General features: G+C 35.0%; 2 protein-coding genes across 2 annotated transcripts; both read left to right on the forward strand.

The window, feature by feature from the left end:
• Positions 1 to 2,830: 2,830 nt before the first annotated feature.
• On the forward strand, positions 2,831 to 7,589 carry kcnk18 (potassium channel, subfamily K, member 18). Its single transcript, XM_051133929.1, has 3 exons — positions 2,831 to 3,234; positions 3,471 to 3,596; positions 6,206 to 7,589. The coding sequence occupies exons 1-3, from the start codon at positions 3,012 to 3,014 to the stop codon at positions 7,036 to 7,038; spliced, it is 1,182 nt and encodes a 393-aa protein (XP_050989886.1). The 5' UTR covers positions 2,831 to 3,011; the 3' UTR covers positions 7,039 to 7,589.
• A 1,215-nt stretch (positions 7,590 to 8,804) lies between these two features.
• On the forward strand, positions 8,805 to 27,184 carry slc18a2 (solute carrier family 18 member 2). The gene is made up of 16 exons (XM_051132532.1): positions 8,805 to 8,924; positions 9,189 to 9,362; positions 10,951 to 11,287; positions 12,193 to 12,251; positions 12,457 to 12,540; positions 13,680 to 13,772; positions 14,478 to 14,567; positions 14,777 to 14,820; positions 18,277 to 18,337; positions 18,782 to 18,877; positions 19,614 to 19,692; positions 20,953 to 21,004; positions 21,449 to 21,512; positions 21,840 to 21,959; positions 22,834 to 22,967; positions 25,649 to 27,184. Exons 2-16 carry the CDS (start codon positions 9,230 to 9,232, stop codon positions 25,751 to 25,753), a joined length of 1,551 nt encoding a protein of 516 aa, XP_050988489.1. The 5' UTR covers positions 8,805 to 8,924; positions 9,189 to 9,229; the 3' UTR covers positions 25,754 to 27,184.
• The last annotated feature ends 332 nt before the right edge of the window (positions 27,185 to 27,516 follow it).

The following is a 27,516-nucleotide window of genomic DNA, read 5'->3' on the forward strand; positions in this document are numbered from 1 at the left end:
CACTTTTCACTTCCTTTCTTTTGAGGTAAATAACGAAAAACGTATACACTGTAATTGTGAAACAAAGCGAGCAGGGAGCAGCAGCTCATTTGCATTGCGAATGCAGGAAAACACTGTTTCTGCTTCCACGCAAAACAGGCATTTTTTAAAAATGATATAATAAATGATCTGTGAGGTATTTTGAGCTGAAACTTAACAGACACATTCTGGGGACACCAGAGTCACATATCGCATAATTATGACATAAAAAGTTACATAATAAATAAATAAATAATTCTGACTTTTTATTCAATAATTATCTTTTTGTCATAATTTACTTTAATGTCGTAATTTTGACTTATGTAATAATTTAACATTTTTATCTTATAATCTTGACTTTTTATATCATAATTTGTGATAGTTTCCACCTAGTTAATCTAGTTTTTGCTAGTAAATTTCAAAGATAACAGGCAAGTAACACTTAAGCATGAAATATTGAAGAATGTAATAGTATTGTCTTGTAAAATATACTCCAATAATCAGATTTTTTACATCAACATTTTTTTTACTGTGTAATTATGACTTATGTAATAATTTCAAATTTTGACAAATTCCATAATTACATCTTTTTATGTAATTTATGACTTTTTATCATTTAATTTTGACTATTTGATGTCAGAATTATGTTTAGAATTATGACTTTATCAAATAAAGTTTCATTATGTGGGAGAAATGGGTTTCCATGCCTTCATGTTTACTTGTGTGCCGTCCAAATGCTGACTAATTCAAAGCAATATTTAAAAAAAAAAAAAAACTCATTAGCATATGATTTTTTTATATCGTTTATATTATTTTTGAATAATATGTCAGTAATTTAGTCTGTTCAGACAGCTGGTGAAAATACCTTATCTTATAACTCAACAGTTTCTGACCCATGTGATGGGAAACACTCAAACACAAGTATAGAGCACTGGTCTCAAACTGAGGAATCCCATTGCTTACATGAGCTCATGAGACCAACAAAATGACATCATTATTTTCCAGGATGGCCATGAAGAAGCTGCGTCTGTCCAGTAGCTGATCTGGAATCTGTGAGTGGCCAACACTCTGGCTTTCTGCATAAATATTTAGTCATTTAACATTAACCAGGCAATGAAGCTGTCAAAGCATCTGACTGCTAGTATACCATTCCAAAACCAGGTATATACAAAGAGACAACATGGGTTTCTTTATATGGGAGGTGTAGTCTTCTGCCACACTACTTCTGTTTTAAGATTCAGTCTGATGTTAAGTGAAAGTGAGAGCAGAGGTGTCCAGACATAGATATGTGTATAGTCTTAAGTGTAGTCTGATTTGAGTCAGACTTTACAGCATTTCCCCTTAACTGAATCATTGCGAGTTAATAAGTTATAAGTGACCCATCAAGTGCATCTTGAAGTTTTCATACGACCCTGCTAGGCGAAACCCTGAAGATGCACAAGAGTCAAATGTATTAGATAAGTGCATGGCAGAATGGTCATAAATAATTCAAACATGTGAAGATACTTGTAAAAGACCACACCTAAACTGCACAGGCAATGAAATACTGAAGGAGACATAACCAACATCATCTTACAACTAACAAAATCATTTTGGTGTGTGATGAGCATTGTAATATTTTACCATGCAAGTTTAATACAATTTCTATATATACATTATAGGCAAAAGTTTGATAGAAAATGGATTGTGGATTTTTTACTATTAAAAATAACTTTTTTCTATTTCAATATATTATAAAATGTAATTTATTTGTGGTCAAAGCTAAATTTTCAGCACCATCACTCCAGTTTTCAGTGTCACATGATCCTTCAGAAATCATTGTAATATGTCGATTTGCTGTTCAAGAAACATTTTTTATTATTATTATTATCAATATTTATAACAGTTAAGTATTTTTTCCAGGATTCTTTGATGAATTGAAAGATCTAAAGATCAGCATTTATTTGACATTAAAAGCTTTTGTTTATATATATATATATATATATATATATATATGTATATAGTAATTTTTTTATTTTTTTTGAGGGGGGAGGTGATAAAAAATACTTATTTAGCAAGGATGTTTTAAATTGATCAAAAGATGTCTATTTCAGATAAATGTTGTTCTTTTGAACTTTCTATTCATCGAAACCTGAAAAATTCTACTCATCTGTTTTAAGGATAAATATTATAATAATAGTTTTTTGAGCAGCAAATCAGAAAAGCCTATTAGAATGATTTCTGAAGGATCGTGTGACTGGAGTAATGATACTAAAAACTCAGCTTTGAAATCACAGGAATAAATTACATTTTAAAATATATTCAAATAGAAAAAAAGTTATTTTAAATAGTAAAAATATTTCAAAATTAGACAATACAGACTTGGTGAGCAAAAGAGACTTCTTTAAAAAAAACATTAAAAATCTTACTGTTTAAATTTTTTTGACTGGTAGTGTGTATATATATACTACGGATATATACACTATGGATATAGCTATGCCTTAAAAAAACGTTTATGGAAACGTCAACAAGTAGCTTACTGTGATATTCAACAGTTAACTACAGAGCTACACATCACAGCTGTCAACCCAAAAACAATGTTTGCTCATATGTTCATGTGGACAAAAAGACACCCTTTTTCTTTTTTGGGAACGACTCGTAAATATCCAAGCACGGTTCAAGGGCAGCTCTGGCATTCAGGCTAAAATTTCACACATCTGCACCTGTCGCTCCCAATGCGTTCACAATGGGCTTCCCAGATAAGATATACTGCTTGTTGTCTCTTCGTAGAACTGTATGGTAAACTGTATGGCTACAAGAGTTTAACGAATACTTTTTGAGGGCGTACAGCTGCGAGATCACTGTTTAAACTATTAAACATTAAGTTGAACAGGCAGTTTATGTCTGTGGCTTGTTTCTGCAGCAGGGTGGTGTCCACACGGATCCTGACCACACTGCCATGAGAAGACACACTCATCTCCTCAGCCATTACCGCGCCTCTGAGTAACTGAGAGATGTCCGTGGAGCTAGAAGAGGAACCAAAGTCAGACGCAAAAAGAAGATGCGCGAAACTGTTTTGGCGTTTCTTTCCTCATGTTTTCCTCATTTTATCACTCATTTTATATGCGGTTTTAGGAGCGGTAATTTTTCAAAACATTGAGTGCAATGCTTACGAGGAGCCGGAGAACATCACGGCGGTGGTGAGAAAAGTGGTGGAGACAATGCAGAATCACACAGGTCTTATTTTGAGCTTATACATATATAAATTGTAATTTAGCCTATTGTAGCCTATGTATAGGCTATGTATAGTTTCACTGCGTATATTATTCTATTTTTTTTTTTTTTTTTTATAAAATACTGTATGGTGTAAAATGTAGCTTAACTAATGTACACTTGTAATGTGAACACTGATGTATTTAAATGACATTCTATTTTAAGCTTACGTTTTAGTAAACTAGCATTTTCATTATTAGATGCCTCAAAACAGGAAAAAATAATAGAAGACATTCTGAAGAAATTCTGTGAGGAAAAGGAGAAATATCAAAACTGGAGCTTCTACGGTTCCCTTTTCTTCTCCTGTACAGTGTTCACTACTTTAGGTGAGTAGTCTTATTATTTTTCTTCAAAGTTTGTAAAGTTGTCTGTTTTATGGTATTTTAACTTGAACCAAGATATCTTAAAGTCTGTCTGTTTGTCTCAAAGTGTTGTTGCGTTTAGTGCACCATTGAGTTTGTTATTTGCATGAGAAGATCTGACCTTTGGCTTTAGTCTCTCTCCAGTGCACACACACATTTGCACCGTTGCCCACAGTAACCAGCCTAACCATGATAAGACAGAAAACAGGTGTTGCCATCAGCATGTTAGGAATTACTTTGTGCTTTTTACCCTTTACTTTATTAATTGAATCATGCGTTTTCATGTCCATTAAGATCAGTGTGTGTAAACAGGATAAGACTTCTATGGAGGATGTAACATAGTTAAATTTAGTTTGTGTTGTGATGTTCATGCAATGGGCAAAAGCTAGGTTTAAGCTAGAGATAAATTATGTAGATCATATGGTTATGGTCCTCTACCGTTATGTACTTGTCAAATATTGAAATATATGATTAAGAGCTATAAGTACGAGGCAGCTATAAGTAAACAAATAGTAATATTAAGGTTTAAATTGTCATTATCAAGTTATTTACACAACTGTTTGTAGTTTTGTGTATTTTTGAGACTTTGGAGCCCCTACAGCAGTGTTGCTAAGTCCGCGGTTTTCCCACGGAATCGGGCTACTTTAACACTGTTGCTGCTGGTTGTTTTTAATGTCCGTGGGTTAAAACGGCCCGATTATTGAATATTCATCCCCTGGAATGCTATATTTACCAGGGGAATCCCGCTAAAAAGTGTATTTTACCTCCCCAGAACATGATACGTACCTAGTTTTAAGTAGCAATTGTGCGGGTTTGTTGTGAAAACCTGGCAACCCTGTCTACAGTTAAGTGAGTTGAATTTAGTATCGTAATTTGTATAGCTGTGTGCATTTGATGCTGCTGTAAGCAATCCGCCCTCTTATTTTGTAACCCGTTCACCAAACTTACATAGTCCCATAGCAGACGTTGGTATACTTGTATACTGTAGATGGAACAGGAAACAACAGGGAGGCAAAGGAAATTCAGTAAAGCACTCAACTAGGGTGTAGGGTGTAATTGAATGTAAACTTCAATCTTTCAGGATATCTTACAGAAAAGCATTATGCAAAAGTGGCTAACACAGCAGTTTATTGCTGTGGATGTCCATTATGTTGTTCAGGAAGGGCGTATCTTTAATTATCTCAGCAGCTAACCTTAATGAGCATTGGCTTTGAGGCAGCTGAGGCGGATCAGTTGAGATGAGTTCATCTTTCTTTCTCTTACTTTCTTTTTATATCTTATTCTTTTTTACATCGACCTTTCTGACACTTGCTCTGATGAGAAAAAGATATTATCACCTACCCAGACAATAACACATTTGGCTTTCATGCTTGGACAAAAAGGGACAGCAAAAAAGGGGCATGGCTTTGGGAATGAATAAAAGAAAAGGAATAAAAGATAAAAGAAAAAATAAACACACACACACACACACTACCAGGCAAAAGTTTTAAACAGCATTTTTAATGTTTTTTAATGAAGTGTCTTCTGCTTACCAAGCTTGCATTTATTTGATCTAAAGTACAGCAAAAACAGTAAAATTTTGAAATATTTTTACTATTTAAAATAACTGTTTTCTATTTAAATATTTTAAACTGTAATTTATTCCTGTGATTTCAAAGTAAAAATTTTTAGCATCATTACTCCAGTCACATGATCCTTCAGAAATCAGAAATCATTCTAATATTCTGATTTGCTGCTCAAAAACATTTATTATTATTATGTTGAAAACAGCTGAGCAGATTTTTTTCAAGTTTCTTTGATGAATAGTACGTTCAGAAGAACAGCATTTATCTGAAATAGAACTCTTTTGCAACATTATAAATGTCTTTATCATCACTTTCGATCATTTAAAGCATCCTTGCTAAATAAAAGTATTATTTCTATAATTTATTTTCAGTGACTCCAAGATTTTGAATGGTATAGTTTATAATATTTCGAAATCTTTTTATTTCAGATAAACGCTGAGCTTTGGATCTTTCTATTTATCAAAGAATCCTAGAAAGAGAATGTACTCTGCTGTTTTAAATATTGATAATAATAATAATAATAAAATGTTTCTTGAACAGCAAATCAGCATATTAGAATGATTTCTGAAGGATCATGTTAAAAATGTAGATTTGATCACAGGAATAAATTACATTTTAAAATATATTCAAATAAAAAGCAGTTATTTTAAAAAGTAAAAACTTTTCGCAATATGACTGCTTTTGCTGCATTTTGGATCAAATTAATGCAGTCTTGGTGAGCAGAAGAAAATAAAAAAAAACATTAAAAATCTTACTGTTCAAAAAGCTTTGACTGGTAGTAATATATATGCATATATACAATTAAGAGAGAGGTCCTTTTTTCATTTGTTTATTTATTTTTGCTTAACTTCTACTGTACTTAGCACATTGCATTACTAATGCACTGATAACGACATCCAGCAGGTGGTAGTACTGAGACCTATTGGTTAAGTGGGTGAAGAAAATGAAAATTCTGTAAGAAATACAGTTTCTAACTTTCAGTTCTGTTCTGTTTTTTTTGCTTAACAGGTTATGGAAGAATGTATCCAGTAACTTTTAAAGGCAAGGTGGCTTGTATCGTGTATGCGATGGTGGGCATCCCTCTCATGCTGCTAGTCATCTCAGATGTGGGTGATATCTTAGCTGTTCTTCTCTCTAAAGTGTACACTCGCCTCAGCCTGTTCGTCAGGCAGCAGAAGTTACATCGCTTATGCATTCACAGGCATGAAAAGGCATCGCCTTCAAAACAAGTTCAAGGTGCTGATACTGATGCCACCTATACGTTCAGCCAGGATGTTATGGTGCACGAGACAAAGAACATTCAACAGGTAATAAAAACCCAGTCATCCTTCAAACGCTCTTCCGTACAGATTCGTAACAACAGAGAGATCTTTGACCTTATGATTTTTGAAGAGATCTTCAAGCCCAAAGCCACTCTGACAAAATCCTGCTCGTGCCCAGATCTCAACCGCATGGTACACACAAAAGCCAATTCCAAATTATTCATTGGCATCGGACAGGAGATGGAACGCTTTAAAGTCCCTCTGCTGGTCATCTTGCTGGTGGTATTTGCATATATGGTGGTCTGCAGTCAAATTTTGAGATGCTGGGAAGAGCAGATGAACAATTTTGATGCCTTTTATTTCACCTTCATCACCTTGACCACCATTGGCTTTGGTGACATTGTGCCTCAACACCCAAAGTACTTCATGGTTACCTTTTTGTTCATTATCATGGGCATGGCTATTATGAGTATGGCCTTCAAACTCGGCCAATCGCAAATTGTTAGCTTTTACAGGCGGGGCATACGGTGTGTTAGCATGGGCAAGGTAGGAATACACAACGACCCAGATAGTAACTGAAGGCGGGAAGAAGCATTTAGTTTTTGTGGCTTTGCTAACAGCACTTAAAATTACTACAGGAAAGCATGAGCATTCTCAGCACAAGATGGTAATGTGTTTTAATACCTATATCACTGCCTGTTTGATATAGTGGGTTGAAGGGAAATAAACCACAGTCCTGCTGCACTAAACATGTAGGAGAAAAAGGCTGAGACACTCCTGTTAACTATATCAGCCAAATTGCAAGGAAAATTTGAAGAGAATTGCATGAGACATTGTTTATTTTTGTTTATACATGTAGCTTGTCAGTAATGCAAGTCACTTAACAAATCCATTTATTCTTGGCATTCATTTATGTTCATGCAAGATGTACTGTTTAACATACTGGGTATTCATAAAATATCAGATAAGAACACTACCAGTTTTGTTTTTCTTTTTTCATTCAATGCCAAGAATAAACTTTCTGATCAATGCATCACTTTTATTGGCATTAAAATTGAGTGTGTATGTAAACTAATTTGTCCACTAATACAAAAGCTAGCATGTAAATATATGATTGAGCACCTGTAATATTTTGGCTGTGAAATGTAATATTATCAACTGTCATGTACTGTGAAACCATGTGAATAAATTAATCCTTCTGTGCAATTTGATGAGCTTGTATGCTTACAAAAATATCTGTATCCACGTCTCTTTTCTTCTTTCTCAACTAGTGCTAGAGTAGCTGCACTGAAATTAAAAGTTTGATTCGCAGGGAACACACAACAGGGAACCTTCTCGGAACTTTGGCTAATATTGTTCTCAAAACGTTCGGGTCTGGCTTCCGGTCTCATCCGCGTCTAGCCATTTTTAGCTGTACAAAACAGCTTATTTTGCTCCTCGATATTGCAAATTTGTGTCTTACCATATTATTTTGATGTTTTATCTTAATTAAGAACACACTTGTTTGTAGTGCAAACAGGTTTACCGTTTACTGCACGTTTTTATTCTTCTCGTTATTTTCCTAATAGCGGCTAATGAACCGGAAGTCTCGCCCATCGGCGTCTTTCACGTTGAATCATTGAATCATTTTTTAAAAACGTTTTAGTTGGATGTTCGTCTAACAATTTTGCAGTGTTACAATGTTACTACTTGTTTTTAGAATGTTCAGAGAACACTCAAAAGTAACATTTCCTTACTGTTTGCAAACAGAACGTTCTGTTAACGTTCGCAACACCAATTATTTTTTTAAACGTTTTGAATGTTTAGAGAACATTCAGAAGTAGCCTAATGTTTTCATAACTTAATGGAAACATTAGCAAAACGATCTTAGAACATATTTTTGTTAGGTAAGCACATGGTAATACAAAAGCTTGATTTTTCTGTAAGACACTTTGAATAAAAGCATTTTCCAAATGCATAAATGTAACATCCCACATCATTCTCCGCCACAAGATGACGCTGTTGTAAAACTATATTGAAGACGAGCGCTGCCGATTTCATCCGTTTGGTAAAACGCGCTGAAACACTTGAATATCTGACCAATGTCAAGCTGCTGGTGTTCAGTGTTAAACTCAGCAAGTGATTGCAACTTTACCTCTTTAAAATACACTAGTCAAGCATCACAATCTTAAAGCACACGTACGACTTGCATCATTTTAATATAAAAATAATAGTCTATATTTAACTTGATGTTAAATGCATTAACAGATGGTTAAACAGATGAAAATAAAATCAGTAGATAAAGTGCTCCTGCCTTTCTCATTTTTGTGTGATGCTTCATTCGTCCGTGTCACAGCACACCCCATCTGAGTTCTCTGTGAAACAGCGTGACGTCAAACACCAGTCAAGCAACTAAAACGCTCCGCATCCAGCGTGCCTTTCACCCGGGATCTGACAGCAAAGCTCAATGCAAATGTGCTTATAAGGTAAGAATTGATAGGCTACATTATTCATCGCAAATATTTAGACGTAGAAAAAAGCATCACTGTTGTTGATAGTTTATTATTCTCAGAGAGCTTCAGTGCTTATATTTATAATTGCATAAAAGTGTAAATTTACTTTATTATTTGACATATTTATCTCATATTAGTAATCATCTTCACAGGTTTCTCTCTGTACAGTATTATTAAACATTTTCAAATGTTTTGATGTCACTGACGTCCTTTGACAGTATTTTTGTTCTGTTGCAGGATCTTTTTCACTCGCTCTCTGGCAATTGGATTTTATTAAAATGGGACTATTTGATGCTCTTAGAGATTTTAGTTTATTAACATGGCTAAGAGAAGAACGACAGTCTCGGAGGCTGATTCTGCTGATCGTTTTCATAGCTTTGCTGTTGGACAACATGCTGTTGACGGTGGTCGGTAAGTGCTACTGTTGTTCACACCTGTTACATGGGCAGGCACATATGATGCCGAGAGCACATATCCCTCACGGCGACCAATGATAAACTGTTCATGCAAACAAGATGCATTTTTATGATAAAATATATTTTGATATATTATCTTGTCATAATCTAAAATACATGTAATAGTCACAAAACATACCATTTTATATATTCATAGCCTATATTTTCATATTTGATATATTTTGGCATTATGTATGCGTTATAACAATGTGAATTCAAACGAAATTCAAACGCATACAAATGCTAATTACTGCACGTAAATAATTAACAGGGCGGATCTTTATTATTATTGGAAAAAAAATGATTTTGCATATATGTTATAATGATTTATCCATTTAATAATCGGATTTAAAGCAGTTTTGTACTTATTTCTAAAACTTAGTTTTAGTTAAAAAAACGTGCTTTAAAAGTACAATTATAATCAGAATCAGAATCAGAATTAGCCTTTATTCGTCAAGTGTGCGTAAACACACAAGGAATTTGTTGTGGTTTTTTAAGGTGCTCCTGGTACATACATACATACATACATACATACAACATTTAAATAAAATAAAAAACTTAAAAATAAATAATAATGTATGAATCTGGAACAGATGATTTATGTACAGATTTGTGCATTATTTTCTCTATATACAGCTATATAAATAAGAGATGTGCATGAGTATTTACATAATAAAACTACAGAAAGAGACACGAAATGGAGAAAGAAATACAGAAATGAAATATAGAACCCAGGTAATGTTCATGTTTATCTGTTTAAACTGGAGATGGCATTTGGGAAAAAGCTGTTTTTATGTCTAGATGTTTTAGTGCTCAGGGATCTGTAGCGTCTGCCTGAGGGGAGAAGTGCAAACAGGTTGTGTCCGGGGTGAGAAGGGTCTTGGATGATGTTTCCTGCCCGTTTCTTCACTCTGGAGATGTATAAGTCCTGAAGGTTGGGCAGGTGCACACCAATGATTCTTTCTGCTGTCCTAACAGTCCGTTGCAGTCTTCTGATATCTGATAAATCTGCTTAATATGCCTACGGTAGTAAATAAAATACATTAAACTGTCCTAAACAATTGTTTCCCCGTGTAAACACTGCTCCAGTGGCTGGAGCCAAGAAACGGGCACCGTAATTAAGCTGGAAATAATACACACGATGAATGTGGCCTGTGTGTACATACAGATGGAACCAGGCGAAAACTGAACCTGTCGTTCTCTGGCTCAAGTGTTGAATGAAGAGTCTTTTGAGCGTTATCGCACACGGTGTCCCTGTGGGTTATTTACGCATGATAATGTCAAACGCATCTAACAAACCCAATTGTTCACGAGAAAGGTCAAATGTGGTCTTACAAAGCTAGATAAATCTTTGAACTTCCGTTTCTATGGAAAATGATAGAACAGTGTTTCTAGTTGTTTAAGACTGATTTGTGAGTTTCTGAATATGTTCTGATAGTAGAACAAAGGTTGCTTACTGTGAAACCTTGGAGACCATGTATAAACAAATTAATGATATCACTATCTCTGTCTCATGGTTATTATATCTTCTCTTTCCTCCGCAGTGCCTATTATTCCAAGCTACCTGTACTCAGTAGACGACGAGGCTGCTCAGTCTGTCCGGAATCACTCCATGTCCCCTCTGACCCCATCTGGAACATTTCAGAGCATTGTGTCTCTGTACGATAACACGACACGCCTAACCGGCTTCAGCCCACAGATGAGCACGGCTGGCCCAATGATCCCAGCTCCTACTTCTGTTGCGCCCCCTCAAAATAAGTCAGACTGCCCCAAAGCAGATGACCAGCTTCTGAATGAGAATGTGAAAGTGGGTCTGTTGTTTGCTTCTAAAGCAACGGTACAGCTCATTACTAACCCTTTCATAGGACCCCTCACCAACAGGTTGGTTGGTAAAGTCAGACGTTTAACTTTGAGAGCACAGCAACTAGCATTTCTCTCAGAAAGAGCATGAGATTGCATGATGTGTTTGTGTGTGTAAATGGAGTGTAAGTAAGGTGAATATTGCAGTGCAATTCTCTTTCTGCGTCTGTCTGGTGAGTGATCAGCAGTAGTGTGATCACTCGTGCATGTGGAGTCACCGCTCTACATGTTCCGTATTGGCCAGTCCAGTTTAATTCAGCACCGCTGCATTGAACGGATCCCACTAGAGCGTGGCAAAATCTTGGGACAGGTCAGCTATAATATGTGACCCTGAACCACAAAACCAGTCATGAGTCGCATGAGTATATTTGTAGCAACAGCTAAAAATACATTGTGTGGGGCAAAATTATTGATTATTTGCTTTTATGCCAAAATCATTAGGATATTAAGTAAAGATCATGTTCCATGAATATATTTTGTAAATGTCCTACCATAAATAAACAAAACTTAATTTTTGATTAGTTATATGCATTGCTAAGAACTTAATTTGGACAACTTTAAAGGCGATTTTCTCAATATTTTGATTTTTTTGCAGCCTCAGATTTCAGATTTGATGTATAATGTATGATGTATAAATCTCAATTTAAAAAAATTGACCCTTATGACTGGTTTTGTGGTCCAGGGTCACCTATTTGGTAGCAATGTGCATCACTGTTAGTGATAGACAAAGTGTAATTTACAAAATGTAAAGCAGAACTGAACAAAAACACATTATGTATATGATCTTTTAATTACGATAGAAAAATAACAACTTAATTTTACTTATGAGAGCAATGCCAGCAATACAAGTTCAATGTTTGTGGTCAAATGTAAGTGAAGTTCCATAGCTGAGACATTCCTGATTCATTTCTCATTTATAATTGCAGAATAGGATACCAGATCCCGATGTTTGCTGGTTTCTGCATCATGTTTGTGTCAACCCTAAGTGAGTACATAAAGCATAATATCTAACACTTTTTTCATTAATCTAATTTTTAAGCGTCTTTATAGGAAGTGGTGGAGAAGATGGCATATATATTTATACAATATAAGATTTTAAAGAATGACAACTAGCTACAAACTGTGTATTTCTATGTATAAATCTGTCTATTTTTTCTTTTTCTCCTGTCTGCGTTTTACTCTATGGGAAGTGTTTGCATTTTCATCAAGCTATACGTTGCTGTTTTTGGCCAGATCTCTACAAGGTGTCGGCTCTTCCTGTTCTTCTGTGGCGGGTAACAGATTTTGTGCAACCTTATGTTAGAACACAAAAGGATACTATCAAAAACTGCAGTGTAATGCTATATGATGCCTTATTTAGAGCACAATTTGTAAACCTGAGTGCACTAAAACGCATTTGACTTTGATGTTCTAAAAACTCTGCATGCATAAAGCCACTGTAATGTTAATGGTGTTCAAATGCTTGTGTAAAATGCACCCTGTTTTCCATTCAAAAATGTATGCAGCCTTGAATCTAGACTACAAAACTGGCTCCTGAAAATCCTGATTAGTTATTTAATTGTAAAAATCATATTTTATTGAGTTTGTTTTTTGGTTTATTGCTAGAATTTTGAGGGCTAATATTGTGAGCAATCACATTTGGCTCAGTCTTTTGAAAGAGACTGAAAGCAAAATTAAATGTACATCCCAAAAGGAGCATAAAAATATTTTTTTGTGATGTCACACTGATGAATGCTAAAAATAAATGCTTAAATATTTTATTGTAAAATATTGCACAAAATAATAATAGAAGCAGACATACACTACCAGTCAAAAGTTTTTGAGAAAAAAAGATTTTTAATGTTTTTTAATGTCTCTTCTGCTCATTTATTTGATCCAAAGCAGCAAACACAGTATATTTTGAAATATTTTTTGCTATTTAAAATAAATATTTTCTATTTGAATATATTTTAAAATGTAATTTATTCCTGTGATCAAACATACATTTTCATCATTACTTATTCAGTGTCACATGATTCTACAGAATTCTTTCTAATATTCTGACCAAGAAACATTTATTATTATTATTATTATTATTATACAATAAAAGTTGAATACATGTTTTCAGAATTCTTAGATGAATAGAAAGATCAAAAGATCAGCATTTGCCTGGAATAAAAAAGCTTTTGTAACATTATTAATATTTTTATTTAGCAAGGATTGCTATTAATCAAAAGTGCTTTACTGTTTTTGCTGTACTTTGTATCAAATAAATGCAGGCTTGTTGTGAAGAAGAGACTTCTTTAAAAAAAAACATTAAAAATCTTACTGTTCAAAAACTTTTGACTGGTAGTGTATGTCTACTAATACAGACAACAGACAAGAAAAAACCTTTACCCTCTGTAACTAACTATTTTTATGTATCACTATGCAGGTATGGGGATGCTGGCAAGTGTTTACACAGATGATGAGGAAAGAGGAAATGCTATAGGAATTGCCCTGGGAGGACTAGCCATGGGAGTTTTGGGTGTGTACTGTATGTTTAGGATGTTTTTTTAACATTTTGATCTGCAGAACTTGGTTTGCACAGGTACAAATGCACACCAGGCGAAGAAAGAAACATTAAGTTGGGGGTTATGCATTAAGTGCCTTTAAGTTTAAGGTTTGGGAGATAACTTTAAGTGGCATCTTTAAAACCCAAGAGCAGTGGTCAGAAGAAATTCCCTAAGTGGGGCCTGAACCTAGTGCTTCCTGTTAATGATATCATGCTTTAACCACTGTTGCAGGATGTTTAATCCTTGATAGTCCATTATTTTATTCATAATTGCAATAAAGCATTAAAAATGTTTGATCCACTGGATAAGAGCTATCTTGCAAAACAGTGCATCCTAAGTGATTACATTTTGCTGTCGTCATTAAAGCGCACAAATACTGTACTTGTTAATCAAGTGAAGAGCAGCAGAAAAATGGAGCACAATGATTTCAGTTAAAACCTATAAATATTAGTCTGGATAGTTTCCGACTTGTAATGGGTTTGTTCTTTCAGAACTCTTTATTGTTTAACTGTGGTTTGGCAACCTTGGTTGTGTAAACTGTTCTGCAGGGCAATTAGTATTGGATTTATGCCCTGTATTAATTCAAAGCATATTGACAATGTCAAGAGTTTTCAAAGTAAAGATACTTTGAAATGTATCAGTATGCAGTATACTGTATATGTGTGTGTGTTGTGCAGTTGGCCCTCCGTTTGGCAGCGTCATGTATGAGTTTGTCGGCAAGACGGCTCCTTTCCTTATCCTGGCTGTACTGGCGGTGCTTGATGGAGGTGAGTTCATCAATCTCTGTTGTTTAAACTTCCCAACATTTTACCAATCAAAACAATGTGAATGACAGATTCAGCAAAGCTTCATGTTATTGTGATACAAATGTGGTATTGAACGCTGGTGACAGAAACTCATTATAACTGAATTTCTGATGCTGAAGAATATGGCTTCATATCTGATTGTTTTTATTTTTTTTCATTTTCATGAGCAGCTCTGCAGCTATTTGTACTTCAGCCTTCTAAGGTTGAACCAGAGGTGAGTACAGTCCTTTCCTTCCTGATCTGATCTGATCTAACTGTCTGATACTAGTTAGTAGCGATGTATAGCATTAGGTAAAGGCTCACCTAAAGGTCAAGCTCTACATTTGAAAGCATTTGTGTGAGGATTTTGACAAAGAATGTGTGTTTAGGTGTGAATACTTGGGTTTTATAGATCACTGTTATTTACAATCATATTTGGGATTTAAAATGTCATAATATTCTGATCAAAAGGCTTACTATGACCTAGCAATAGATTTGCACAGCCTGTTAATCATGATTTAGGCTCACTTTTGTAATTGCTTTGCTCATTTTTGTAATTTAATGGGAAAATGTAAGTCCAACAAGCTTCACATTACAATAAATCTTTACTTGGTATTTCTCTTGTGGGTAAAAACTGAGAGAATCAGCTTTGGGGATGACGTGTGTTTAGTTCGTACTACGATTGGTCTTGTCTTATCAGTAACAGGGCTAGAATGATTTGCAAGGGGAGTTTGGGTCTCTCACACTGGGTGCTTTTAAACCTCAATATGTATTTGGGATTTAAAAAATGTTTTATGGATTACACTGTACGTATGTGTAGATTGAAGTGCATGTTGATAGCAGTGTTTGTAGAGGGACAGTGTATTTGGAATAATGCTTTGGTTTGTGTCACAGTAATAGGAAGTGTACAGTGGAGTGGCTGATCCAATCAAAGCATGTCTGACTTTGATCAATGGGGTTGATGGGTATCAGTTATTACAGAGACCCCAAGTGCCCCTACGGACTGAGTGTGTATTTATGTAGCTATTTGTTTTTGGGTGATATGTGAGATTTTGCCATCTTTCATGAGGAAGGAAGCATTTAACCCTCTGTTTTCCAGCAATAAATAATCTTAAAAAGAGATCTAATGGTAAATGTTGCTACGCTCTTAAAATGAAAAGTTCTTTATTGGAATTTATGGTTCCATGAAGAAACTTTGACATCAACAAAACCTTTGTATTGTACAAAATGAATAAAGAAGGTTCTGTTAAGACCTGTTTACAAAAAAACAAAAATGACTCTTCTGTGGCATAACTACAAATCATACAGACAGTATTCGAGACGTTTCTGTAAGATGCTGTGTGAACGGGACATTTCGAGACTCACACCTGTAAATAAATGCGGTTGTCAATCCCAAAAACTGACAGTGTGAATGTAGCCTAATGATGTGAAAGAGTAAGTCAAGTAAACCTAACATTTTAAGACAGTAACAAAAATTTGACCTCAAATATCCTTCTGCACTTTCTGCAGACTGTCAGCTACGATTATGAAAGAAACCACAAAAAGCTCTCACATGATCAATTATGTGACATAAAGATGATATTTTCAATAGATCCGAGTACATTGGTTAAAACGTTAGTTTCTTTTGTCATCATACCACAATTAAGACCAGAAGGTGATGGACCTGTCATCTGAAATCAATAATCAATCAGATCAATAATGCTTGGACATCAGGTCGTAGTTATGCTCAGACAGGTTCTTCATTCACAAGGCCCCCAGAGTGTCAATATCCAACAGGATTATGGGCAAGAATGGCCGCGAGTGACAACTAATTGTTTGGGGGCTGTGATCTTCAATGAGACCATTCGCAGAATTAATTAACCTGGTTAGGGCAGGGTGTTGGCAATGTGACAGGGTGTTTTGAGTGGGATAACATGTCTGCAGAGGAGCAGTATGTGCAGTGAAGTGGAGTAAAGAAGTGCTGATTTAATGAGGGGGGGTAATTTTCAGTCGTTGCCTGGTGACTGCTCCAAAAAAGAAATCCACTGAGAGAGCATCAGTACGGGCATTTCTTCCAACACATTGTTATGATAGAAATATCATTAATCGATTGATGAAATGTTAAAGAATGATTGTTTTCAAATAGGTTTCCATTCATGCAAAAGCATGCAAAATTCACTTTTACATAGTGTTTGCATATAAATGTGTCTTAGCAGTGTGCGGACAAAACCACCCTACAATGATACAAAAATCAATTCACTCCTTTTTTTAATCTCCAAAAACCTAAACAGTCTCAATTATTTAGCCGTTTTGATTTTCTAAGCAATATGACATCATACTGTTCAAGCTCCGCCCACAACCACTGACATACTTTCCCATATTAGCATATTTTCGCCCTCAGCAAGCTGTGCGCTGTCTGCTATTTTCTCCGCATTTAAGCAGCTGTAGCAACAACAGTGTCTGGTAAGCAATGCGGGTGTTTTGTAGTTGAATGTAAAAGTGAACATAAGAGGACGCAGTTGATTTGTTTTGTTTCTGATGGCAAGAGAAAGGGGCCGGGTGACCTGTAGCTCATTATCATTTAAAGAGACATGCACTAAAACGGCTCGCTGTGAACAAAGCTGTTTTTGAGAAAGTAAAAGGGCGTTGTTTTACATGACCATTGAGGAATTTTAACCAAATTATGTTACAGACATTTCATGAAGACCCTAAAGAATCATACAAACTTGTGGAAAATGGACATCTGATGTCCCCTTTAACATTATAAAAAGTATAAGCGTAATCTAATATGCTTTACCTTTCTTTTGGCAATACAGTCATACCTAAAGGCATATGAAAAAGAATGTTTCTGAATCCTTCAGTATGTAGCCTAGGCATTTGCACTAGAGATGCCACAATTCCCACATCAATATGGAGAGTTAAAACTGGTATATTTTGTTACTCACAAAGTTGTCTGCGATCTTCTTTGCACTGATCGCTTAGAGGTGTCATAAAGGGAACAGACTGCGTACAGGGCATGATATATATTGTTTTGTGTGACTCTCAAAGAGCCCATCTCCATGGGAGCCGTTGTGGTGACTAGGGCAAGATTTTTCAAATAGAATTATACGCCCTGACGTACATCCTTTTAGAAAAACATGCCTGACCTGAGTGACGCCAGGATTGTTAATGGAATTAAATAATTATATCCTAATAAGTAAAGTACTCTGAAAATTTCAGAAAGCTGTGGCATTCACTTCAGATGAAAAATCTTTTGAACATTTCTTTTGATTTTAGGAATGAATGGATAACTGTGGTATCCAGGATTTGTTTGCTTTGACACAAGACAATGATCCCAGTATACACTCTTAAAAACAAAAGTTCTTTATTGGCATCAATGGTTCTATGAAGAACCTTGAACATTCATGGAACCTTTCAAATGAAGGAAGGTTCTTTACATTTTTAAAATGTTCCTCAAAATCGTTCTTTTAAGAACTGTTCACTGAAAGGTTCTTTAGGGACCCAAAAATGGTTCTTCTATGGCATCACTGCAAAAACACCCTTTTGGAAGCTTTATTTTTAAGAGTGTATGATAAATTTTGACTGGCAAGTGTCTGCTGTTGTTTTCCCACTGTAATATTGATGTTCAGACTAAATTGTTTGCTATTTAAAAAAAAAAAAAAAACTGAAAATCTTTTTTTAATTAACTCATGTTTGAAATTTTTTTTCCCAGAGCCAAAAAGGAACATCACTAATTACCCTCATGAAGGATCCATACATCCTCATCGCAGCAGGTCAGACCAGTAAACACAAATTAACTGTTCATTTCTGCTGTTCTAACAAAAATAAAACTGCAAACCGTATTATCTTTTTAAAGGCAGATGTTTTTGATAAGAATAGATTCAGAATTGTGTGTTTTTGAATGCTGAACTAATGGTTTAGTCAATTATGTGTGACACTAGGTGATGTGACACATTTAATAGGGTCATCTCTCTGTGAGTGTGTGTGTGTGTATGTGAGAAAGAGAGAGAGAGTGAAGTGGTCAAGAAACACATCTGTGTTTGTCTCTGCCTCCCCTCCTCTCCAATTACAGTGGCTTGAGTGCACGGGCAAGATGATGCTGTTTATTATATCTGAGAAAGGAAAAGAATGGGCGCTGAGGGAGGGGGGAGAGATGGACAGAAAGAAAGAATTCTTCAGAGGATGAATCCACTTACCCTCCTTATTTTCTTTTTCAGGTTCCATTTGTTTTGCTAACATGGCCATTGCTATGCTGGAGCCAGCTCTGCCCATCTGGATGATGGAGACTATGTGTCCCAGGAAATGGCAACTAGGTTGGAGAATGTACTTCTTGTTAATGTGCACACTTACACGTTTCTTCAATTCCCATATTTTCACAGAAACTGTTACTGTGGGACAGATGGGAAATAGGTCAGAATTTACAGTGAAGTTATGGACCAGGGAAAAAACAGCTAATAAAGCCTAAAAAGTATGATTTATTTATTGAATATTAGTAAAAAGCTAAAGACTATCAATAAAAACATCTAGGTTGTATTTACAGCAAAATTAAAAGGAAATAAAATTTGGCATGAAGAAAAAAAATATATATATATGTATATATTTAGTTTTTAATAGAATTGTTAATTTATTTTAATTTGACCTTCTTTGTAAATTGTAAAATATATTTGTAAAGTACAATTTCAGAACAGATTTACAATCCAGACTATAAACACAATTTAAACAGTTAGTGTTTTCTGGGTTTCTCCATGGTTTTCCTGCTGTTTACAAAGCTGTGACAGATAATAAAGAGAAAGAGAGAGAAAGGAAAGCAGGGAAACAGGGAGAGTGAGGGTGGGAAAGGGAGTGTCTTTGGTCTGGCAGGATATTGAGGTGTCATTGGCAGGCAAAGGAAAGCAAGAGAGCTAATGAAAGAGAAGGAGCGGGAGAATGAGAGAAGCAGCTTCATAACAGCGTCTGTGAGACGAACAGCAGCTTTGAGATCAAACTGATAATGTGTCGTCTTATCTGAGCTCTCCCCTCTCTTTCTCTCTTTCTCCTCTCTCCTTTTAGGGGTTGCGTTCGTGCCAGCCAGCATCTCATATCTAATAGGGACCAACATCTTTGCCGTTTTGGCTCACAAAATGGGGAGGTAGGAGAGGGAAATTAATGTGTTTTTTTCTGTACTTCTCTTGCCTTATCTTCCTCCGCTTTGCTATCAGCATCCTCTGTTTTGAAACAGCTCTAAATGAGTTTCTGTCGCCAGGTTTTGTAATTGTGTTTTTAAAAATAACCCTCAGCATGCTGTTTATTTGTTTGCTTATAGTATACACACTACTTAAAATGAACCATAAGCACTTGTAAGAGGCATATGCCGAAAGGGTCTGAAATTAACCGTGTCATACCTTCGAAAACCCTTTATGTATAATGCATTATAAAAGTAGTTTTAATGCATTAATTATGCCCTGTAATGCACCTTATAATGCATTGTACAATCTCATGAATAATTGTAACCACAGTTAATACATTACAACACTTATTAATTCATTGTTACGCTATGCATTTTAAATATGGTTATAATTATTCACAATAAGATTACAACACAAATTATGAATTATAATGCGTCATACCCTTTAATAGCCTTTTTTTAATGCATTATACATAAAGGCTTTAAGTAAAGTGCATTTTTTTCTTTAAAATTATTAAATATATATATATTTTTTTTAATACAGATAGATAGATAGATAAAACAGGCATTTATGTTAAAATAGAAATCTTACGTCACATTATAAAATGTCTTATTTTTAAAAATATTATTTATAAAATATTATCACATTTAATAATATGAATTTAGTGCATCCATGTTGAATGAATTGATCAAATTAATTCAAAAAATCTTTTTGGCCCCAAACTTTTTTAATATGTTTTTTATAAAGTATGTAATTTATACATACTTTTCTGGGTTACTTCCATCAGCCATACAGGGTCAAAATGTCATTTTATACAATTTAACCGGTAGGCTATTTATTATGGTATTATTTCTAATTAAGGTACAGACCAAATATTTATTACTTGGCACTTTGAGTGTTAATTTTGGACCTTGGATGTGTGTTTGTCTGCATTCCTATATCACATATGAAATTCTCTTAAAAATGCCTGGAGATGTTTCTAAGAAAAGACAGGCTGGCAAGGCTTTTAAATTGTCAATGAAAAAACTCAGCAGGGACTGCGGTTTTGCACTGTGACATTTTACGAACTTTATGCGTCTCTATTAGAACTGGTGCTGTTGTTCAAGCTTTGTGACCTAGGTTTGTTACTGAATGTCTCAGTCCCCAGCAACCTCTGCTTCAGAACAGCAGACATTTGTTGGCTTCAACTTCAGTTGTTTTTTTCTCTTTCTCTCTTTCTGTAGATGGCTGTGCTCACTTATAGGGATGCTTCTGGTTGGAATCAGCATTCTCTGTGTAAGTTCTTTTCCACTAAATCCCTGTCAGAGATTAACCTCTCTCCACACCACACCCGTGAATATTTCAACACCTTATCTTTCTGTCACTTCAGTACTGTTGTGGCCTAATATGTGTAGTGTGTTTGAGGGCTGGAAAGAAAGTTTATTTTGAAATCTCTGACTCTCTTTGCCCTGAACATATCCTGCTTAGCAGGCAGACAGTCTGTTCTCTTATAGACGCTTATCAGATTAGACTGGAAAACAAGTTCAGATGAGAGTCAAGTACACATTTGGAATTTTGCTTATGGAAAGAAACATCAGGGTTAAAAAGGTTATGAAAAGGCACAAAAACAATGTTCTGTTTTATAGAATGTTTTACTGTATTTGTGTTTTTTACATTTTACAATTAATAAGATGTATATGCACCAGCTTCCTGTATTGAGGTCTTCTAATTGTCCAACAGGTGCCTCTTGCAAAAGACATATACGGACTTATTGTGCCAAACTTTGGTGTTGGATTTGCAATAGGTGAGCTACACTCCTTTATCTATATTAGAAGTTTCTAAAATATTATTGTAGTATGTTAATGTCAAGTCAAGCTGATCAGTTTAGTTCAATTCATTAATTATAAAACAGATTCAATTTAGCGTAACATACTTATTGTAGAGATGCTTCTCATTTTAAATAAATAATTTAAACCTGAAATGAAATGTAAATTGATATGCTAATAACACTATATATATATATATATATATATATATATATGTGTGTGTGCTACATTCAGAAAATGCAAAACTGATGTATTTTCACTTGTGGCATCAGAGTATGAAATAGTCCATATTTTGTGGTCTGCAGGTATGGTGGACTCCTCTATGATGCCTATCATGGGTTACCTGGTAGATCTGAGGCACGTGTCTGTGTACGGAAGTGTGTACGCCATTGCTGACGTTGCCTTCTGCATGGGCTTTGCATTTGGTAATTTTTCCAATTCTGTTATTAAAAATTTAGTTCACTTCCAGAATAAAACTTTCCTGAAAATTTACTCAGCCAACAGTTTGAAAGTCCAAATTGCAGTTTCAACGCAGCTTCAAAGGGCTCTAGACAATCCCAGCCGAGAAATAAGGGTCTTATCTAACGAAGCAATGTCAGTTTCTAAAAAAAAATGAAAATTTATATACCTTTTAACCACAAATGCTGACTTGCACTTGCACACATTACATAATCACGCTGGAAAGTCATGCGCGGTTAGCTCTTTGTCTGTGTACTCCGGTTCAAAAATATAGGGTACAGTGAAGATCTCCATCTAATTTTCTCCTCCAATTTCAAAATTGTCCAGCATTGTTGCTTAACCTTTTTTGATTTTCTTTGCACATTTGCTTTGTAAACACTGGGTCAGTACTTCCACCTACATCATGCTTGACCTTTCCAACCTGACTATGTAATGCATGAGCTTGAGCTAGTGCAAGATGAGCATTTGTGGTTAAAAAGTATATACATTTTTATTTTTTTAAGAAAATGAGGGATTTTTTTGCTAGATAAGACTCTGGGATCATGTAGAGCCCTTTGAAGCTACATTGAAACTGCAGTTTGGACCTTCAACCCGTTGGCCATCATTGAAGTCCACTATATGGAGGAAAATCCTGAAATGTTTTCCTCCAAAAACTTGATTTTTTGCGACTGAAGAAAGAAAGACATGAACATCTTGCGTCACACTGGGGTGAGCAAATCATCAGGAAACTTTTATTCTGGAAGTGAACAAATACTTTAATTTTCATTCATTTGAATCTCTACTTGGAAGTTTTTTAGAGGAATGTATTAGCAGCATTTAACACTCATGTGTGTCTTGTAGGTCCATCAGCAGGCGGGGCGATCGCAAGGAGCATCGGCTTTCCCTGGCTCATGACCATCATCGGTGTAGTAGACATCCTGTTTGCTCCTCTCTGTTATTTCCTGCGAAATCCTCCAGCCAACGAGGAAAAGATGGTCAGACTCCACAATATGTCATTCATCACTTTCAACATACAATCATTTTATGTAATGTCTACTCACTCTCAAACACAAATCTTAAAGCAGTGTTATAGCTCAATTGCATATATTTACAATTCATTCAAAATCCATTTTACTTCCAAAATGTGACAGTTTCCACCCAAAACAAGATATTCAATGAGAAAAACTGTAGAGACTTGATTTTATGAATAAGAAATGGATCGGATGATAGCTGTTACAAACCAGAATACAGCCAGGCCAAATGCATGTTTTGATAAAAAGTCATGTTTGAAATAATGCTTAGTCATTTCAGTGAAAGAACAACTTTTTTATAATAACATGCACCAATCATTTACAAAAATAACCATGTTAAAGGAAAAAGTTTCCATTTTGATTTCATGTTGTCTTCAACATGGAGAGTTTTAATTTGTGATTTTTGCACTTTGATGCAAAAAAGATGACTGTATCCATATGAAGAGTTCAGATGCAAAAGCCTCTAAGTGCCATCTGAAATTTTCTTCTAAAATTTGCATTTTTCTCAGGCTCCAATGTTTATGTTTGGTTATTTCACTTTAATGGCAATGAAAAGAACCTATTTATTGCTATTAAAGTGAGCCTGTAAAAAATACTGTTTTTAGAAGAACATTTCAAACGGCACTTAGAGGCTTTTGCATCTGAACTCTTCATATTCTCTTCAATAACCATATGTTCACTCTCCACCTGCCATTCACACACACTATCCTTTTGATTGCATCTCTAACTTCAAGTCACTGACATGATAGAATATGACTGCAATAGGAAATTATGTTACATAATAGATACAAATAAAAACTGCGCAGGATGCCCTTAAGCTAAGATCAAAGAGTGATGTTGATCTGAACAGACTCGTGCGTTTGCCCTCAAATGCTGCGTGATCAAAGCCAAGCATCATGGTCTTTCTTTCTCAAGAGGAGCACTACACTGTTCCTGAAGAGCACTAACATGCACACGCACACAAGCCAGATCTGTACGCCTCTGTGCTTACACACTCTTTATCAAAGCCTCATTTGCAGTGCAATAAACCAACCATCTCTCACTAGCAGTGGCGTACTGTTAATGAGACCAGCTCCGCCCACAACTGATGATGTCACAAATGGCCATTTCGGGTGCGAAATCAAATCACTAATTGAGAATTTTGAATTTAGCCCTCTTGTTCAATACTTCGATACCTAAATAAAAAATTCTGTCCACAGCAGTAGCCAACTGGATTTAAGGATTAGTTCACTTACAGAATGAAAATTTCCTGGTAATTTACTCACCCCCCATGTCATCCAAGATGTTCATGTCAGTCGAAAAGAAAATAAGTTTTTGAGGAAAACATTCCAGGATTTTTCTCCATATAGTGGACTTTAATGGTGGTCATTGGGTTGAAGGTCCAAATTGCAGTTTCAATGCAGCTTCAAAGGCTCTACACTGAACTGAACGATCAGTTACTTTCTAAGAAAAGTACAAATTTCTATACTTTTTAACCAAAGAACAAAGAACTAACCTCGGGTGACCTTTCCAACGTGATTGCATAATGTGTGAAGTTGCAGACGTGCATCTCAAAACTAGTTTTCATTTTTATTCTGGAAGTGAACTAATCCTAACAGAGTACCATCTAAAAATAAACTAAAGAAATACATACAAATTGATTTGTATGTACATACAAATTGACATATAAATAGAATAGACTAGATTGCAAAATAGATTACTACATAGGTATCTAACATTCTAAACATGAATTTAAATGTTATTTATTTGATTCATCATTTATTTATTTTGTAAATTTGAAATGCAATTTATTAATTTGTATATAATATAAATATAATTTATATAATTTATAAATAAATCGCATTTGCATAATGTTCCATGGTAATATTTTATTTATAAGTACATCTGTTTGTCAATTTGACAGGTTATTAATTTGATAAGTATTTGTTTACATTTGTTTAAAAAAACATTAATCATTATTAATATTGTTTTTGTTTGTCACTGCTGGTCTTTCATAACTTCAGGTCTTACAGAGGATTATTAGCGTCAAAGAATGAACATTTCTAAAATTTTACATTTATATAAATGAGACAAGTAATTTTGCAATTCCAGAATAAAGTTTCAACAGTTTTCTTCCGTTCCGTCTTAACACTGCTATTTCATATCAATCTTTCACGCAATCATTAGCACAAACAAATCTATAATCAACATCGGAGCGTGTGATACTTTGTTTCCGGCATAGGCACTCTCAAAAAGGATGAACTAAGTTTGAACACCTTTTTTTGCGTTGACTATTTTAACACATTTTGTGTTATTTTGTGTACATAACTGACAAAAATTGTGAAACTATAACAAATCAGTGTGTAGAAAATTAGTTGCGTTAATTGCAGGATTAGCACATGGTTGAGTTATAAGTATCACAGAATGTGTTGTCCTGAACTAGACATAAAGGTGTGTTAAGAACAACAAATATTGTGTTGTTTTTAACACCTCCTTTTTAAGGGTGTTGTGTAAATACATACAAGCTGAGTCTGTGTAAACACACAGTATATTTGTTTTGATGTGGTTTGTATGTGACATTAAATCACTGCAAATAAATGTGACGGCATAGGCTGTTAGGTGTCCCGCACACCAATAATTGTTTCTTATCTCTGTGTCTTTCCCAGGCCATTTTAATGGACTCTAACTGTTCAATGAAGACCCGTTCCTACTCCACCCAGGGCTCCAGCTACCAAATGGGCGACGATTTTGATCCCGAGAGCCCTGAATAGTCCTCATCAAAGCCCTCGGCCATGTATGTCACCCAGAGTATCTATTTTGTTGTATGAAAGAGGAAAACAACAGACTTTAAAGGAAAACCAACAATGCTAATTTGTGAGAATGTCCCATATCTGTCCCACACTGTCCTGTGGTCGTGACGGTCATGTTCTTCTGAAGCAAACCAAAGTTGTTCTCGTTGCTGTTTGTTCTCAATGTGGGAGAGGGGAAATATCTAACCAACAGCCTTATCGATATGGATAACATTTGTGTGCAATTCAAAATGCGGGATTTGAGAGAGGATAAAAGAAAAACATTAACTACAGTTTTATTCGATATAATGATATTCATATGTTCTCATTTAAAAGTCAGACAGGGTAGTAAGACTTAATGGACAGATATGTAGTGGATATTTATCGTTTGTATGTGGTGGTAGGAAAGTATGGTCTTCATATATGTATCTATCAGTCTTTTCATAGGCGTAAATGTCAGTGAAGGTGCATTCGAGTCAGATAAATGGATTATAACACCTTGAAATGGGCCTTAAAATGTTGCTATTCGTATCGTAATCAGTTCAAACTACATCATATATTATAGAGAACAGCTGAAGAACTTTTTAGGCAAATTAAAACTTGAATTTCGACATTTCAGATTAATTTCTTCAATCTGGTACATTATTTGATTCCACTGCTGTTTTAATTTAGGCTTTTGAGAAGAGTTTTTAGTGTTACTTTGCACTGAAGTGTGCAGTTTGTCCTTTTCAAAATATGTGCCATGTTTTTGTTTTGTCATGAAAAAGCAAAAGGTCTGACAGCATCAGATAATCAAGCAGGATGTCAACAAGTCCTCCTGTCCCGTTCTGTTTGTGTGACTTGTGTGATGTCCGCTAAAAATGATGTACTGTACTACAAAGATGAGCCACAGCTAAGTTTTTGATTACACATGGTGACAAACTGTTTCAGTTTAGTTAAATACAAGTAAATTATTGCTGTAAAGCATCCAGATGCTTTAGGTACTTTAGATTATATTTTGCTTTTAAAGTGTATATAGTATATATATATATATATATTTATATATTTTAGTAAGTCCTTTGAATGTGCTGTAATGCTACTACGTTCATTTGTAAAGAATGCCTCAATACTGCTCTTTCCCATTTTAGACTTTTCATTTATCTGTTTTTTGCTTCTAGGAAATGTTATTGATCTTCATTTTGAAAACTGGCTGTGAAATAAAACATAGCCTTAAATTGAGCTCCTTAAATCTTAAAGCCATATACAAAATTACTAGGGTTTATCAAGTCTATAAATTCGTATCCATTTAGTTTATTTATTTGTGTGAGGCAGTGAGCTTACTTATCAAGTCAGAGGTCTGTGCAGGTCTTTTTAGCTATTTGTATATTTATTTATTTATTATTAAATAAAGACGCATTCTATGCCTTAAAATCAGACATCCTGCTGCAAACACCTTTTAATGGCGTATCTATAAATGTTTTTGAAAAACAGAAATCGCAAACAGTCCTACAGTACACAAACCCTATCCACCTTATTTTTCCGTAATACTGGCCATTTGTAAATTTTATTGGTCTGGCTTCCGGTCTCATCCGCGTCCAGCTATTTTTAGCTGTACAAAACAGCTCGTTTTGCTGCTTGATATTACAAACTAGTGTGTCTTACCATATTATTTTAATGTATTATCTTAATTATGAACACACTGGTTCTACCGTTTACCGCACGTTGTTATATTTCGTTATTTCCCTATAGCGAATAATGAACTGGAA

Source organism: Labeo rohita, chromosome 17 (genome assembly GCF_022985175.1).
Source record: "Labeo rohita strain BAU-BD-2019 chromosome 17, IGBB_LRoh.1.0, whole genome shotgun sequence".
Classification (NCBI taxonomy): Eukaryota; Metazoa; Chordata; class Actinopteri; order Cypriniformes; family Cyprinidae; genus Labeo; species Labeo rohita.

What these genes read in the sequence shown, in the direction of transcription:
- kcnk18 (XM_051133929.1), top strand. Translation starts at nt 3,012, where the DNA reads ATGTCCGTGGAGCTAGAAGAGGAACCAAAGTCAGACGCAAAAAGAAGA. An exon ending in GACAATGCAGAATCACACAG is followed by an intron (nt 3,235 to 3,470) that starts GTCTTATTTTGA and finishes TTTCATTATTAG; the next exon opens with ATGCCTCAAAACAGGAAAAA. An exon ending in TACAGTGTTCACTACTTTAG is followed by an intron (nt 3,597 to 6,205) that starts GTGAGTAGTCTT and finishes TTTGCTTAACAG; the next exon opens with GTTATGGAAGAATGTATCCA.
- slc18a2 (XM_051132532.1), top strand. Translation starts at nt 9,230, where the DNA reads ATGGGACTATTTGATGCTCTTAGAGATTTTAGTTTATTAACATGGCTA. An exon ending in TTCCTGTTCTTCTGTGGCGG is followed by an intron (nt 12,541 to 13,679) that starts GTAACAGATTTT and finishes ATCACTATGCAG; the next exon opens with GTATGGGGATGCTGGCAAGT. An exon ending in TCCCAGGAAATGGCAACTAG is followed by an intron (nt 18,878 to 19,613) that starts GTTGGAGAATGT and finishes CTCTCCTTTTAG; the next exon opens with GGGTTGCGTTCGTGCCAGCC.